The 17,018-nt window shown below is 43.6% G+C and overlaps 1 protein-coding gene across 2 annotated transcripts in view; it reads left to right on the top strand.

Annotated features, from left to right (window-relative positions):
* Positions 1-17,018, top strand: part of ap1g1 (adaptor related protein complex 1 subunit gamma 1) — a 142,045-nt gene that overhangs the window by 5,357 nt on the left and 119,670 nt on the right. Inside the window, exons 2-23 of one of the 2 annotated variants that reach the window (XR_014554777.1) lie at positions 1,321-1,524; positions 1,675-1,799; positions 2,287-2,428; positions 2,569-2,665; positions 3,475-3,551; positions 5,508-5,603; positions 5,680-5,760; positions 5,848-5,946; positions 6,077-6,132; positions 6,246-6,359; positions 6,578-6,718; positions 7,323-7,377; positions 7,679-7,801; positions 7,976-8,065; positions 8,173-8,297; positions 8,414-8,518; positions 8,627-8,768; positions 9,229-9,355; positions 9,704-9,805; positions 10,086-10,246; positions 10,518-10,616; positions 10,771-11,921. Coding sequence is in view for 1 of the 2 variants with exons in the window: in XM_083691098.1 (XP_083547224.1) it covers positions 1,324-1,524; positions 1,675-1,799; positions 2,287-2,428; positions 2,569-2,665; positions 3,475-3,551; positions 5,508-5,603; positions 5,680-5,760; positions 5,848-5,946; positions 6,077-6,132; positions 6,246-6,359; positions 6,578-6,718; positions 7,323-7,377; positions 7,679-7,801; positions 7,976-8,065; positions 8,173-8,297; positions 8,414-8,518; positions 8,627-8,768; positions 9,229-9,355; positions 9,704-9,805; positions 10,086-10,246; positions 10,518-10,616; positions 10,771-10,872 (2,460 nt within the window). In the remaining variant the exon portion in view is untranslated. Of the gene's footprint in view, positions 1-1,320; positions 1,525-1,674; positions 1,800-2,286; positions 2,429-2,568; positions 2,666-3,474; positions 3,552-5,507; positions 5,604-5,679; positions 5,761-5,847; positions 5,947-6,076; positions 6,133-6,245; positions 6,360-6,577; positions 6,719-7,322; positions 7,378-7,678; positions 7,802-7,975; positions 8,066-8,172; positions 8,298-8,413; positions 8,519-8,626; positions 8,769-9,228; positions 9,356-9,703; positions 9,806-10,085; positions 10,247-10,517; positions 10,617-10,770; positions 15,605-17,018 lie in introns of those variants that run through there. The other variant, XM_083691098.1, reaches the window with a different exon arrangement.

Raw genomic sequence — 17,018 nt, 5'->3', positions numbered from 1 at the left:
GTGCTGATCCAACATGTACAGTAGCTGACTACTTCAGGTTCAGAGTGTTGCTGACAAGGAGTTACTGGCGTGTTCCAGAACAATCTAGTAGTGAGGAGCGTTAGTTTGTCAAAAGTAAACGCTGAAGGACAAGCAGCCCTGCTGTACCTTGCAGCCCCCAGGGACCCATGAGTTCTGAACCACCACTGAACTGGTGGTGAATGGCAAACAGGAAGTCTATTTGTAAAGTAGGAAGCACAGTGGTTTGTGTTCTGTACATTATCTTGTTGCTGATTCATGTGCAAACATAAATCACTTCTCACAACTACCTCTGAGTCAGACAGGTCTCAGTTACCATGTGTAATTAGACTATGTACTGTCTGTTCACCACTCTCATTCAGTTCTGCATAGCCACATCGTCTCCTGGTGCAGCTCTCTGGAGGGTAAAAGTACTAACAACAGCAAAGAGACCCAAACCACTGTGAACTGTTTGTCTGGTCTAGGTTGTAGGCCTACCTGATGGTTTAGAAATGGGGTGCTGAGCTGATATTAGCCGATTCCTTCTGTTCTCGCTGCATGTTAATACGAGAGAGAATGTAATCTCACCTACATGCATGGGCACCCTATTGAATATTTAAACACACTCCACTGTTTCGAAACCTAAGTGCTCTCTTCAGAAGCTTCTGAGCAAAGGAATGGAATTTCACCTGTCATTCACCTGTCATTCTCCTTTCACTCATCATGTCATGCTTTACTGTAGAAAAATCTCCACTCTAATTTGCAGTTCAAATATTTTTCATCAGATATGAAAAAATCCATTGCTGGAGTAGGCCTAGAAGGAACATGGCTTATAATAGGAATTATTATGCCAATACATTTCTCCCTTTTTATATAATCTTATTATATTTCTAATGAGGTTATGGCATCTTGACTGGTGTTTGAAGTCTCCTACCGAAACAGGAATACCTGATCCTGAAAGCACTCGTAATATGCACTGTTTACTTTAGACCGTACAACAGACAGACTGTGGTCCCTCCTCAGGCATTTTTCACTAATTGTTGTTAATGTGTTTTCCCTGTTTGTTTGAACATTTCCTTTTACAGTAACAACATAAGCAACACAAATGTTTGTCTATGTGGAACAGAATAGTCCCTCAGCTGTCATACTTCTTATATGCTTTTACCTACTTTCATCTAGCCACCTCTCTCAGATTTGAATATGACTTTGCGGTATAGGGCACTTGTTTAAAAAAAAAAAGAGTACAGCTGTTGGCTCTCGCCCAGTCAGTGCCCTCACCAAGGTCACCTGTGCCAACATGCTTCTTTTCTCCATGTTTTCCAGAGGATGCCAGCTCCGATCAGACTGCGGGAGCTGATCCGGACCATCCGGACAGCCCGGACCCAGGCCGAGGAGCGAGAGATGATCCAGAAAGAGTGCGCTGCCATCCGCTCGTCCTTCAGAGAGGAAGACAACACTTACCGCTGTAGAAATGTGGCTAAACTACTCTATATGCACATGCTGGGCTACCCAGCACACTTCGGGCAGGTAAGTCTCTAAAACATAAGGTTCTAATTAATATTCTCACCGCCATCTGTTCTGTGAGCGTATAGTTGTGACTGGCTTTGATAAAGTGCTGCAAATATTCTGTCGCTCTGAAGAGGGACGTTTTGTGACCGAATGGGTCTTGTATTCCAGCTGGAGTGCCTAAAGTTGATTGCGTCCCAGAAGTTCACCGACAAGCGGATAGGGTACCTGGGAGCCATGTTGCTGTTGGACGAGAGGCAGGACGTCCATCTACTAATGACAAACTGCATCAAGAAGTAAGGGAGACTAGAGACCACCGTTGGCGCTCTACATGCTCTCCTGTCAGGAACATCTGCTTGTTTGTAATGTGGGAGAGAGGGAGGGAAGGAAGGAAGGAGGGAGGGAAGATAAAAGGTGTGGAGTAGGAGGGAGAGATGTGCCAGAGTGCCAGATTTCTGTTACTGCCAAAAATGTTCTTCGTGAGTGGTGCTCCCCAGTGTGCGTTGATGATGTTTGATATAGGCACAGCCCCCGAAACCTGCCTGACCAGCTGTTGCATCTTTATCACCATCTCTTGCTCGCAATCACATTTCTCCCCGCCCCCTCCTTCTTCCCGTGTCATATCCTTCCTTGTTCCTTTCTCCCTCACCCTCCTATGTATCCCACATTCCCCTCTTCCGCACATCATTTTCCGACTACAATGCTTTTTTTTTCCCTCTGTGTATTATCGACACTCATCTGTGCCTCCATGCTCATGCCCCTCTCCCTTCTCTCCTGCCCCAGTGATCTGAATCACAGCACACAGTACGTCCAGGGCCTGGCCTTGTGCACCCTGGGCTGCATGGGCTCCTCAGAGATGTGTCGTGACCTGGCTGGAGAGGTCGAGAAGCTGCTTAAAACATCCAACTCCTACCTGAGGAAAAAGGTACAGTAGGCCAGACTCACAAGTCCTAATTCACTCTCTACATTATGTCTACAGATTACAAAAAGTTGTTGGTGGATGTAAGGCCATTGTGTCTCCTTTGAGCATTTGGATATATAGCATTTGAATGTCGTCCACCACAGGCAGCTTTGTGTGCAGTTCATGTCATCAGGAAGGTGCCGGAACTGATGGAAATGTTCCTCCCAGCCACGAAAAACCTGCTGAGCGAGAAGAACCACGGTGAGACAACAGGAGCTGGCTAGGGGCGACTGTGTCCTGCTGCTGGACAGAGAGAGTCAACGATGAAATGAAGTTTAACTAGTCCTCTACAGAGGAGAATTTGGTCTGCAGAGTGTTTTGTGTCCTTTTGTAGAGGAGAGTTAGATTAATGACTGTGCCCTCACAGTAGGCAGATGTGTCAAAGACAACGGGTGATGTTTTGGCAGCATAAAAAAGGGAAAGGAGTGCACAGTGTCACATCAGGTTCCTGGCGTTTGGGATGTAACAGTTGCACCTCGTGTTTTGCACAGGTACAGTCTTAGCCTGCAGAAATGATCACTGCTCTGCAGGGACGTCTATCAGTTAGGAGGTTTAGAAGTAGAATACACAACAGATGTTGGGAGTATGATAGTTTTGTTTGTTGTCAAGCTGCCCCTAGACAGTGATCGAAGGTCAGTTTTGTGTCCTCGACCCCCGAATGGTCAGGGTTAGGATTTGGAGGGGGGGGGGGTTGTGTAAGCTGATCGTGCACCTTTGGCTAGCAGCTTGTTATCAGAGCCATTCATGTGTTGCCAAAATGGAGTCCAATGACAGTTAAACAGGCATTCTGAGAGTGAGATTGTAGATGTTTATCTTGTTGAATCGCCCTCAACTCCACCAGCAAAGTAGCTGTTAGTAGCTGTTGTCATTGCAAATACTTGTACATTGAGTCACAGGGAAATTACATGGAAGTACGTGCATATCTTGCCAGACATCTGTTTGTTTTCTTCATAGACCTTGTTTAAATCCATACAGCTCAACTGTCAACGTGTTTGCTTTCTTTCCTCAAGGTGTTCTCCACACATCTGTAGTTCTCCTCACCGAAATGTGTGAAAGAAGTCCTGACATGCTCTCACACTTCCGAAAGGTAAGGATAGCTATTACATAATTACCGAAAGTCACAATTATGAAGTGTTTCTGGGTAGTACGTCAGCAAATCCTTCGGGAGTTAATTAAGCATTCGTCTTATGCTCACTCCACATTTCATTTTCTCTCTGCGTACACATTTTCCTTTCAGTATGACTATTAAAATGTACTTCAAACATATTTTACTTTTGAAACCTTGGATTGCATTTTCCCGTAAGGTTTGCTCTACATTCAAAGTGTGTGTTATCTCCTCCCCCTGCCTCTCTCCCTCTATCTGTACCGGTCCTGTACCTCTCTATCTCTATCGGTACTGTACCCCCCCTCTCCCTCTATCTCTACTGGTACTGTACCCCCCTCTCCCTCTATCTCTACTGGTACTGTACCCCCCTCTCCCTCTATCTCTACTGGTACTGTACCCCCCTCTCCCTCTATCTCTACTGGTACTGTACCTCTCTCCCTCCATCTCTACTGGTACTGTACCCCTCTCCCTCCATCTCTACTGGTACTGTACCCCTCTCCCTCCATCTCTACTGGTACTGTACCCCTCTCCCTCCATCTCTACTGGTACTGTACCCCCCTCTCCCTCTATCTCTACTGGTACTGTACCTCTATCTCTACCGGTACTGTACCTCTATCTCTACTGGTACTGTACCCCCTTCTCCCTCTATCTCTACCGGTACTCTATCCCTCTACTTCTATCTCTACCGGTACTGTACCCCTCTCCCTCTATCTCTACCTGTACTGTACCTCTCTCCCTCTATCTCTACCCCTCTCCCTCTATCTCTACCTGTACTGTACCCCTCTCCCTCTATCTCTACCCCTCTCCCTCTATCTCTACCTGTACTGTACCCCTCTCCCTCTATCTCTACCCCTCTCCCTCTATCTCTACCTGTACTGTACCCCTCTCCCTCTATCTCTACCCCTCTCCCTCTATCTCTACCTGTACTGTACCCCTCTCCCTCTATCTCTACCCCTCTCCCTCTATCTCTACCCCTCTCCTTAGCTGTAACAACTTTGTGCCAGCACTCCCCACCCCTCTCATGTTCATGATCGATACATTATTTTGAACTCTCTCTGAAAGTGAATCTTTTCCAGTCTTCCCCCCTAACATCTTCCTCATATTTTTTCTGTCATTTGTCTTTGTTACAATTCCTGCATTGTGTTAGAATGAGAAGGTAAGAGTACATTCTGGTTTCATAGCTGGTGCATGCTGTAACTAGTAATCACTTCACATGATCATGACACTCGTACATGTAGATGGAATCAAATCTATTTGTTCGGTAATGTTACCTTTTACGTTACGTGTTTTTCCTGTTCATTTCTTTTGAATTTTACAGTGGTCATATATATATGTCAGTGTTCATGACGATATCATGACAGGATTTTTATTTTATTTTATTTGGTATTTCTTAGATTCATCTCTCACTGTTGTCCAGGTGTCATCATAAAACTAATATGTAATAACTCATTTGATCACTGTTTGTTGAAAACAACGTGGTGGGTGTGTTTTCAATTGACCACCCAAGGTGTTGCCACTAGGTACAGATGATCTGTTAGTAGAGGGGTTATGGGCAATAGATGCCGAAATACATGCACATTTAGATCAGATGTTCTGTGGAGACCCTTGGCTAACATTCATGACTGATAAGGTACTATTTTATCCAGATGTGATTGAATGTGACATTCCTGTTCGATTAGCTTTTAAAAAAACCGAACATCCTAACCAAATGTTTTCATACAATCAACGTATGTCTTGATTTACCATAACCCAAAAATGTGAAGTGCATTGATGATAAAGAGAACATAAAGGTATTAACCGCCTACTCTGCAAGCTGTTATTAGTCACTTCAAGTGTATTCAGGATATTTCAATGACATGGCACAAAGATTCCTCATACACAAAGAAGTGTGTAGAACCTTGTTGACCGCCCTCCCCTCCTCTCGTTGCTTTTTTGTAGCTGGTTCCACAGCTGGTGAGAATCCTGAAGAACCTGATCATGTCGGGGTACTCTCCTGAGCACGACGTGTCTGGCATCAGTGACCCCTTCCTACAGGTAAGACCTTTCGCCTCTGTATGACCTCATCGACTGGACTGGGTCAGGCACTCATGCCTCTTCATTTACGTTTTAGGTGCGGATATTGAGACTACTGCGGATTCTGGGAAGGAGTGACGATGACTCGAGTGAGGCGATGAATGACATTCTAGCACAGGTGAGAAATCAGGTGGTTGTATTTGGGTCGTTGATGTCCAGGTTTGTGTCTGATAAGCAGACTAATTGGTTCTTCTCATTGTTGTAGGTTGCAACCAACACAGAAACTAGTAAAAATGTAGGCAATGCAATCCTTTACGAGACAGTACTGACCATAATGGACATCAAATCAGAAAGTGGATTGAGGGTGAGTTGACGTTTTTAATTTAGTTTTGTTATCATTTGTTATCTTCCATCAGCCCAGAGAAGAAACACCTTTATATCATGAAGCTATTGGATATTATCTATCTGTGAATTTAATTTCCTTTTCTCTGCAGGTGTTGGCCATTAACATACTGGGGCGCTTCCTTCTCAACAACGACAAGAACATTCGGTAAGTCACACACGAAGAACTAAGTGAAAGGTGTTATGGGAAGTCCCTCGAGAGTGTAGTGGACAAAATGCGTAATATGACTATCATTGTTTTCTGTCTTTGTTCTCGTCAAGATATGTGGCTCTGACATCCCTACTGAAGACGGTACAGACGGACCACAATGCAGTGCAGAGGCATCGGAGCACCATCGTGGACTGTCTGAAAGACCTGGATGTGTCCATCAAGAGGTGAGTCACACAGAGAAGAAGAGCAAGACCGTTTACTTGACATAAATGGCTGCCTCGCACAATCAGATGGTCAGATGGTGGGGAGATGACCGCTGTTTTTTTCCCTCAATCCCAGGACTCCCTGGAAAACCGTGGCATTTGTTGCTTCGGGGGACTATCCGTGTGAAATTAAATAAATGTTTCTAACTGCGTTGGGGTCTTCCCCTGTCCCTTCACAGGCGTGCCATGGAGCTGAGCTTCGCCCTGGTGAATGGCAACAACATCCGAGGCATGATGAAGGAGCTGCTCTACTTCCTGGACTCCTGTGACCCAGAATTCAAAGCGGACTGCGCGTCCGGAGTCTTCTTGGCTGCAGAGAAGTAAGGCTCAGGCTCAAGGGGGTGTGGTCCAATCAGAGGCCAAGAGACACTGCACTGCGGAGATGACACTCAGAAATGTGGGATTGCCCTTGCCAAGTGTTATCATGGCATATCATTTGCAATCAAATATGGCAACTCTCTGTTGTCTTATCCTGCATTTAGGTCATTTGTTCTCATTTTGCTTAGTTGGTTAGTTGTCGTGGTGATTAGAGACTTTGCATAACTGCATCAGGGTTACTAAAATGGATTCTGACTGAATGCCACTGTTTACCATGACAAGTCTTAGGCTCAGAGAATAGATTACAGTTTACAATGCCAGTGGCGTTTACAATGCCAGTGGCAAAACATTTTAACCTTTGTTTCCACTACCTCGGGACTGTGAATGGCTTACTTATTAAATAGCTGAATGATGAGAAAATGAGTGATCCATCGTCAGGTCTTGGCCTTGTTGATGCCACAACGTTTGGTGACGGCGTAAACCCTCCGTCAGCTCGTTGACAGTTATGGGGATGTTCAGTGTCAGTGGAACAGCCTTTGGTTTCATGGTTAGTTGCGCGGTCGTCTGAGAGTAATGCAGTTCACTGATTGATCTTCTGTCTCGCAGGTATGCACCTTCAAAAAGATGGCACATAGACACCATCATGAGAGTTCTGACAACGGTATGTAAAGTTTCACCACATAAACACCTCTCCAGTCACTGTCCTGGTCTGTGTGTGCTATACATGTTTGGTTGTCTCAATACAGAATAGCAGATACATGTTGGTGCTCAGCTGTTGAGGGATGATCCTTTGAGTGATCCATCGACTGTATACTAAAAATGATGATCTCAACTACTCTGACAACAGCTTCACTATCAGTTATCACTATCAGTTATTTACTGCAGGTCTAGAGTACAGTTTTTATTGTGTTGCTGACGTATTCTGCTGAGTATTTGTTTTGATCGTGCTGTCGGTCCTCCAGGCGGGGAGCTACGTGCGAGACGACTCTGTCCCCAACCTCATCCAGCTCATCACCAACAGCGTGGAGATGCACGCCTACACCGTGCAGAGACTCTACAAAGCCCTGCTGGATGACATCTCACAGGTCAGAGCGCTCTCTGTTCATTGACACATATGACGTCTTAATCTGCACCGAGTGTGAAAAGACATCCACACATAAACTGGAGGTCATTTAAAAGAAGGGTCACAGTGAATCTAAGCCATCTAAAGTGTCTGTCTGTCTGTCTGTCCGTCTGTCTCTGTCTGTCGTCTCCTATAGCAACCTCTGGTCCAGGTGTCGTCCTGGTGCATAGGAGAGTATGGAGACCTGCTGGTGTCTGGACAGTGTGAAGAGGAGGAGCCCATCCAGGTAAACACCCCAGCTGTTACCAATGAGATTACCCTCTTCCTGTGCCCGTGTACACACACACACACACACAGATCTTGATTCGTATTCTCCTGCTCCCTTTGTTGCAGGTCACAGAGGATGAGGTGCTGGATGTTTTGGAAGGTCTCCTCGTGTCCAACCTGTCCACCGCTGTAACCCGAGGTTACTCCCTCACTGCCATCATGAAGCTGTCCACTCGCTTCAGCAGTGTCAAGTAAGACCACCAATACAGTCTGAATGTGACGCATTCATCTCATTATTTTGGGGTGGGGAGATGCTAACTTGACTTGTAACGTTGTTGTTGTTGTTTCTTTGGAAAAAAATCTGCAGCCGAATCAAGAAGGTGGTGTCGGTGTATGGAAGCAGCATTGACGTGGAGCTGCAACAGAGAGCTGTGGAGTACAATGCACTTTTCAAGAAATACGATCACATGAGGTGAGAGGGGCGTGCCTCTAATCGCCGACACTCTGCGAATCACGCACCACAAGTTTTGTTTACGTTACGTCCTTTTTCTTTTTTTTCCCCTTCTCTTCCCCTCTGAAGGCCTGCCTTATTAGAGCGAATGCCCATCATGGAAAAGACTGCCTCCAATGGCCCTACAGAGATTGTGCAGACCAATGGGGAGGCAGAACCCTCCGTGCCGGAGACAAAACACCTCCCGCCCATCACCCAGCCAACCAACCAGGTGAGGGCCAGGTCACATCACTCCATACTTACCACTGCCAGAAGGTCTTCATGGAAAGGTTATACCTAAATCAGTGGATGAGCAATTAAACTGTTAAACACATATACTCATTCACTCAAACACACACACCCTTTTACCTTTTGAGCTTTGATTGCTATTCATTTGGCCAAACAAGGACCCCTGCTGGTAGGAAAATGAATGGCTGTACTGGGCTTTCATTTTACGTTCTACTACATTTTACTTCCTCTGATGGAATATTAAGTTGATCATGAAAAATCATTGAAAATGGAAATAATGATGGAGGCAAATGAGAGATAAAATGAAGAACCCTGCAGTGGTATTGTTCTCCTACTGCTGTTATTCAGAGCCATTGTTTAGTTCAAATCCCCACGCTATTAGCTACAGCCTCAGTCTGTGTTTTTATGGTTTTTGAGTTTTGTGTCCATCTGTCATCCTCCAGGCTAATGATTTGTTAGACCTGCTGGGAGGTAATGATGTGGTGCCTGTGATCCAGACCACCCTGCCCACCAAGCCTGCCTCGGCTGGGGGAGAGCTCCTGGACCTGCTGGGGGATCTATCACTGTCTGGTAGGTCCCGTCTCTGTAACTCTCTGTCCCCCTTGGTGTCTCTACAGCCCAAAGCACTGCTGGACTACAGTGGCCCTTGGTCAGGAGCCATGATGTTGGCTACCTAGCCCTAACCCTCTCATCACTGCCTCTTCCCTATCCCCCTGTCTCCTTCACCTTCTCATAATGTCCTTCATATAGAAACTGATCAGTCACTCCATGTCCTGCTTGAGCCATAAATCACAGATCAACCTGTCTTGTTGAATATCACCAGTTGTAGTTTGTAATGTCAGTGTGTTTTGATGTCTGTGTGTGTGTGTGGTTCCCTGTACCCTGTTGGGAACCCCTGTGTTGGTCTCCCCTCCCTAGGTCCTGCCCCTGTTCCTGCCCCGTCTGTACCCGCCTCCCAGCCCCCCTTCCTCCTGGATGGCCTCACCTCACAGCCCCTGTTTAATGATATTGCAGCAGCAGGTGAGGTCTAGCTCCATCATCCATGGATTCCCCTCTGTCACTTCTGAAGCAGCGTGTTCCCTGTAAACCACATGATCCAAATCCACCCACCCGGTACATTTTGAGTGCTGTCATTGTGTGTCAGAGCACTCAGTGGTTGTATAACGTCCTTGTTTAGTCCTTATGGAATCACCATGCAACTTTATGAAACACACTGCAATGGGCTCTAATTTGTGTGTATGTTTTGTAACCACTTGTTTCTCTCTGAATTGCACTGACCAATGATTTATATTGTCTTCAGGTATTCCTCCAATGACCGCATACAACAAGAATGGCCTGAAAATAGAGTTCACATTTGAGAGGGCCAATCCGAATCCCAACATAGCAGTCATCACCATCCACGCCTCCAACTCCACTGAGGCAGACATGACCGAATTTGTTTTCCAGGCTGCAGTACCAAAGGTGAGGAGAAGGGGGCATGACTGGACAGGCCCATTGAAATACAGTTATGCAACATTAAAAAAAGCAGAAAAGTGCTCACCATTAGACCAGAAGGTTGCCATGTATTAACGCTGTAGCAATGCAGGGATTAGCCTGTTTTTTTGGAGTTTGATAATGGACAGACTTTTGGTATGCTTTTTGGAGCAGACGAGACCGGAGCATCCACTAATGCTGTCTGTCTTTTTGAAATGCTTTCTGTCTGATTCTAATGCCTCCTGTCTCTCTTTCCCAGACATTCCAGCTGCAGCTCCTGTCCCCAAGCAGTAATGTAGTCCCAGCACTCAACCAGGGAAGCGTCACACAGGTCATTAGAGTTCTCAACCCACAGAAGGTAAGAACATTTCCTCCCCCTCTCTCTCGATGGAGGCAATGACGAGACATTTTAACATGAATGCTGGTTCGTTTCTTGTAGGCATTGGAGAGGGAAAACCTTCAGTTTTGTTTTTCTATCATTTAACATGATATCCCTCCATGATTTATTCCAGCAACAACTGCGAATGAGGGTGAAGCTGACGTACACCCTGAAAGGCTCACCTGTCCAAGACCTGTCCGAGGTCAACAACTTCCCTCCTCAGTCCTGGCAGTGATGACCTGCCTGCCTGCCCTCTTGCTCTTAAAGACCCCCACCAAGGGAACTATGGGAAAGATTGTCCCCTCCCCCCACCCCGACTGATCCCCCTGTGATATCACTGCAGACCGCTGCCCTGGGGTTGCATGGGAAGCAGCGGAACCTTCTAACACACACAAGAAAAAAACGAAGAAAAAACAAAACAAAAAAAAAGATGGTATGAAGACCATGATGACATGGACAACAACGACGTCACCAGAATATCTGAGAACATATCCATTGTACTAACCCACCTTCTATTTCCTTGATTGGTTTCACCTCAATCTGTCTGCTTTGGAGTTAGCACTATTTTCATTCTCCCCCCCACCCCCCCCCCCCCTCAATGCACGTACGCTCACAATGCACTCTCTGTTTTATGCCCCGCCCCTAGCCAGCCTAGAGAAGAGCTGTTGGCTATGAGCACTTGTTTAATCCATCTGTTTTTTGTTTTTCTTTCTTTCTTTCGATTCATGTTTTTAATCTTTTTGTTCATTTTTAACATGGGTAGGTTAAAATAGTAAGTTATTTTTCAATTCTGAATGAAATGCAACTTAACGCACCTTCTCTCTTCACCACCTCAAGAAAGTTCCTTTTTCATCTCGTTCCGTCACCAAAATGATTCGAACACACATTCTGTATGAAAGATTTCAGGATCTACGCTCCACATAGCTTTTTCGGTTACAGTGCAAATGAAGTTATATTTCAGTTGTATGGGGCTTGCTCTTAAACGTCCATCTTACCTTGGCAGCAGAGAAGGTTTCAAAGATCCAGAACACTCACAAACTTTGGGTGAACTTCTTTTGACCCTCCATCTCATGAGTGATTTAAGAAGCGAGGTGTTTGATTCATTTCAGTTCATGGCTGAAGTTTTCTCTGTTAAAATCAGTTTGAATCTCACTCTCTTTAGAGGCAAGCTACAGTAGGGATAGGCACACCTGATTCTTAGGCCTTTTAGCAGGGTAGAGTGCGTCTCTCGTAGGTTGGAGTGTAGGTTATGTTTCGCTTTTCATGGCTAGCAAACATGGTTGTGTCGGTTATTTGGTCAGCCAGAGTACAGCCCTATCTTATTAAAGGAACCTTTTTGAGATGTAGGATGGAGGTTTATGCTTTGTTTGGCAGTGTGTGCTATGACAGTTTCCCTTCCCAAAACCACACTTTTTATAGTTTCTGTCTCTGTTGATTCAAGCCATCTCATGGAATTCAACAGTAATTGCTTCAATCAGACTGAGGACATTGACATAACTTGATGGATACCAGTGTAGGTCTGAAATGCATCATAGGAGGGAAATATTTTAATTGAATACATTAACATTGTAGTATTCATGCATCTGAACAAACATAGGGTATCAATACAGTGTAGCCTGACATTGATTTAAGATTCACAGCTTTATATCATCTTAAATACCTGCCCCTCGTAGACTATATTTAACTTGGCTGGACAACGCCAGCCTAGACACCATGCACGTACATGTAAATGAAGTGTATTTTGAATGTAGTTATATGCACTGAATGCTTTCTTTCTTCAGTCTTTTTGTTTGTGGCTCTTACTCTTTGGAGGGAGGCAGCCATCTTGTTGGCACTATTTTTGTGGTAGTATGTTATTTTTTTTCCTGCAGTAATTTGACTTAAACATTAATGCCTGATATCAAAGTGATGTGCCTTTTGACAGAACTAGATAGGAAGTCCCTAAACTGGTTTCATGGGTATGAGGAGGGTTTGTATATGTCAGTTTATTTTGAGTGCTTATTATGGGTTATACCCTGCCGTAGAGGAGCAGGATAGAGGGGCAGAAAGTTGAAGAATGTGACCTTTTTATTTTAGAGACATTTCACGCTATTGAGTTTCGATCATTTCGAGTAGAAATTATTTGTGGGGATATGAGTGTAGATTGTTGTCTGGTGATTCTTTTTTTTTTCTTTTCTTTTTTTTTGTAATTATTTGGCTGTCATACTTCTCCAAATCAGAATGCCGACCAAGCTGTCGGAAACATTAACCTGAATACCTCACAATGTTTTCTCTTTCTGTTAACTATCAACGGGACAGTAGTTGGACAGCTGTATTTAATCTTATATGATCTGCAATCAAAGGGGCCTCTGTCAGAAAGACGGTTTATACATCTCATTACTAACAAGCCTAGCTGCCCTATGATGCTGTGTGTGTGTTCAGATCTTCGGGTGTTCAATCAGACTATATGCTTACTGATATTCACTATGCTACACTATCTATCTATCTATCTATCTAACTTTTGTGACCAAATCAGAGATGCTATTTAGCTTTGGAAATATTTTTTGAGCAATGATATGTGTATATGGAGAAAATGATTTAATTCTATTAGTTTAACTTTGTTTTCTGTTTTGGACTAAATGCTATATAGGCTTTTTCTGTACATATTGAGGGCTGTTAAGATTCGTCTATTGTCCTATTCTCCATCCCTTTTTTTAGATACCAACCATTTTCTAAGACTTCCAAGTTACTCACACACTGTATGATATTGTCCGAATAGATCTTAGTCAACATCATCATAGTCTAAACGACTTCCCAGTTTCATCACTCATCGCAAAAGATGTATTATCTGCTGCCTGTACATTGTATATAATTGTGAAACGGAAAAAAAAAGAAAAAAAAAAGATCAAATGAAATAAAAACCATTTGAAGACTTATACAGATTAGCTAGGGACTATAATTGTATACATATATGTAAAAACAAGACAAAAAAAAAGATCTTGAAAAGATGCAAACGAGCTGCATATTATTTACATTTTTCTTCATATTCTTCAAGATTGGTTGCCATCATCTTTTTCTTTTCTTTTCCTGATGTAGTGGGTGAGTGGGTAGGCTGCTATTGGAACCTTAATAGATAGGATTGATTTATGGTTTGGTTGGGTCTGAGTGAGTGACTGTACTACTGAGAAGCCTGCACACAGTGACCAAGGTGACACCGTGTCCCTTTCCCTGGCCCTCCGCAAAGGCCTGATCTGTTTTCATGTGCTCCTTCAAGAGGAGTCGGCCTCTCGCCAAGGCCCTGGAACTAACCCCTCCCCCTGGAAATAACCCCTCCCCCTGGCCTTTGGTGCGCTGTATAGTTCTGTTCTCTCCAGCAAAAGTAATTGGATATAATTAATGCTGTCAGACATAGAAGCTAATTAATGGATGGATGACCTACCTACAATGCACATGGTTCTTGGTAGAGAGCGATTCTCATTGGGCCCCAGCGACTCTCTCATGGCTGCAGGTCATTCAGTGGTGTGTGTCGTTTCTCTTGTTTTTATAGATTATCTTTCCCCATTCATCTGGTGTCACACATCCCCGAGTTAATTGTATTGGATATCAGAGACATGAGAATGGGCGCAGTGTTCCTTTGAAATGTTGAGGGAGGTAGTTTTCTACCCTTGCTGGTGGTTTTTAAGCTTGTGATGCTGTCAGGATATATAGACAGTACTTGGCACACCTGTAATGTTCGACGGGGATGGAATATCCTGAGTCTTATATCGGGCTGTGAGCAGTTTAGTCCTCCATTGTTGTTACTGAACTAGCAGGGGGATACAGATACAAGGCGCTCTTGGCTGCGGTTCAACCACTTCTTTTGTTGCTGGTGCTGTTCATCACACACAGGCAGCCCTGCTTGGATTTGGTTAAGGTCCTTGAGAAACATGCCTTTGTGATTGACTTGTACTAGGTGTGTTGTCTGGTGTCTGACCATGGAGAGCAGAGAATAGGCTTTACTGCGCTGTTACAGGAAACCGGCCAGGGGGGGCTTTTCTAGGCTCTCTTAAGATGAACATATTTTGTTTTCTATTTATTGAAATCCATGTGGCAGACAATTCAAAAATCAAGATGCAAGTGTGAGGCTTATCTATCTCGACTGTGCACTGTCTTGAGGGTGTATATTTGTTTCAGAGGACCTGTGATCCTTGACTTAATACAGTGCTGCTTTACCTGTCCTTGAGATATGATGACAAAATGTAACACTGAGCTGAGGCTGCATGTTACCTGTGCTGCAAGCTAATTTCCACAAGGGGGAGCTATTGTTGGAAGGCTGTTGGGAAGGGAAAGATGTCTGATGTACTCATACCATGTCTTGAATGTTTTGTTTTATCGGTTCTATTCTGTCAGTATGTCCCCCTGTCAATCATATTTGATGGGTGTTGTTTTTAAGGATACAGTGCCCCTGCCCGTAGAGTTTTAAATGATGCATATGAAGGTGAATACCCAACATGAGTGGTTTGGACACTGCACCTTTAAAAGAACATGAAAAAAGGAAAGATTAGCCTTTCAGAGGTGTGAGCAGCTTTTGAGGCTTTTTGTTTGTTTAATCAGCCAGTATACTTGTGTGTTTTCGTGTGTGTGTGTGTGTGTGTGTAAATATATCTCTGTGTGTATGTGTGTGAGTGGGATGGTCTGCAAGTGTGTTGGTATGTCTTACTACACTCACCTGGTAGGACATGATCTTGGCTGTGATGATTTCAATTCTCAGCTTCTGAGCTGCATGTGAGAACCAATGTAAATAGTGTCATTTCTACTCTTGACGTAATCCTCTTTTTGAAATGCAAGAAAAGTTCAAATTATTCAACAAATCAACCACACCACCTTGATGGGTTGTAGCTGACATGTACATTTGGAAATTGTTCGGTTAAAGCACGAAATATTGATTATTATTTTTCTTTTTGGAGGTGGGAAGGGGTTAAATGTGCACACCACTGGTTCGGATGTAATTGTTTTTTACTTCTATATTTGGTCAGGTGAATTCTCTGTGTGGAAAGGACTTGGAGGAGCATCTGACTTTTGCCACCATCTTCCCTTTCCCTGTGAAACAAAAAATAAGGCGTCCATTGTCCCTTTGAAAGAGAATCTGTATATGTAACCCCCAGATTTATCCCGTCTATACAACAACATAAATATTTGATTTGTGAGGGGGAGGAAAAAAAAAGTTTTATGAAATTCACTTTTTCCAGACACGTTTGACATGTTGAACTGAATCAGAGTCTCATGTCTTCAAGGTGGGTGTGAATGTCCGACTGAAAATATGAATAATAATAATGATGATGATAATGATGAAGATGTGATGATTATGATGATTAAAGATGAGAGGCTGTAAACTATTACATGGGATATTTTAGACTTATGCTGTGTACTATTGTCTTTGGGTTGGAGAAAATGATCAAGAGAATAATAAAAAATAAAAAATAAAAAAAAAAGTCAAACAAAAATGCTCCTTTTCACTGGTCATTTTCTTATGAGGGGTGGGATGGGGGGGTTTATACATCATTGGTAATGTTCTTATGTCTTATTAATGGTTATGTCTTATTTGTAATCATGTCTGCCAACGTTGTCATAACATATTCTGACGATACTGCCACTGGAGGATCAGGCTCTGGTTGATGTTCTACATCATTGGTTATGTTAGTAACTGATCAGTAACTGATCAGGAGTGCACCATAACTGTATCGATTGAACATGTATATTTCTGTTTTACACTTACCACCTCATAAGGCCTACATGACTTGACTTAGGCCTACAACTTCACTGAGACTCTGAAGCTTATTTGCCTATCACTATGGAAACAGAGTTGAAACAGGAGAATAGTTCTGTCCAAAGTGTAACTATGAGTAAGGCAGGTTGCACAAGTACAGATAATCATTTCCACAGAAGTAGTTCCTCAGGTCAGTGATTCTTGATAAGGTTTTTAGAGACATCATTAAAGTCCTACCTGGCCTTTGTAAGTGTTGGTGATAGTTCATTGATTTTGCTCTTAGTGAACCATTAAGCCACAGTAGTGGAAGAAGATAATCTGAAGTAAACTAAAAATCAACTTGACAAAATCCCTAAAATGTGCTGTTTCCCCTATTCAGACAGTACACAGGCTACGTCTGACTATAGTATATTGAAATCAGCTGTAGCTTGTTGATTGTAAGAATGAGGCTATTGGCTGAACATTAGGCTCCTGTAAGTTCAGTAACTTGTGTGTTCAGGATTTGAGCTTGCCTGAAGTCATAGGAAAGGTGCGTTCAAGTCGGTTCAAGTCTTGGGTTTCTTTGTATTATGTTGAGGTCTTTTTTTTCTTTCCCAGCTTTAACATATGTTTTGTTTCTTTCAGATTACAGATGCAATAAATTGTATGTCATCTAC

This window comes from Argentina silus, assembly GCF_951799395.1.
Source record: "Argentina silus genome assembly, chromosome: 19".
Classification (NCBI taxonomy): Eukaryota; Metazoa; Chordata; class Actinopteri; order Argentiniformes; family Argentinidae; genus Argentina; species Argentina silus.
This window is presented reverse-complemented; position numbering and strand designations above follow the sequence as displayed.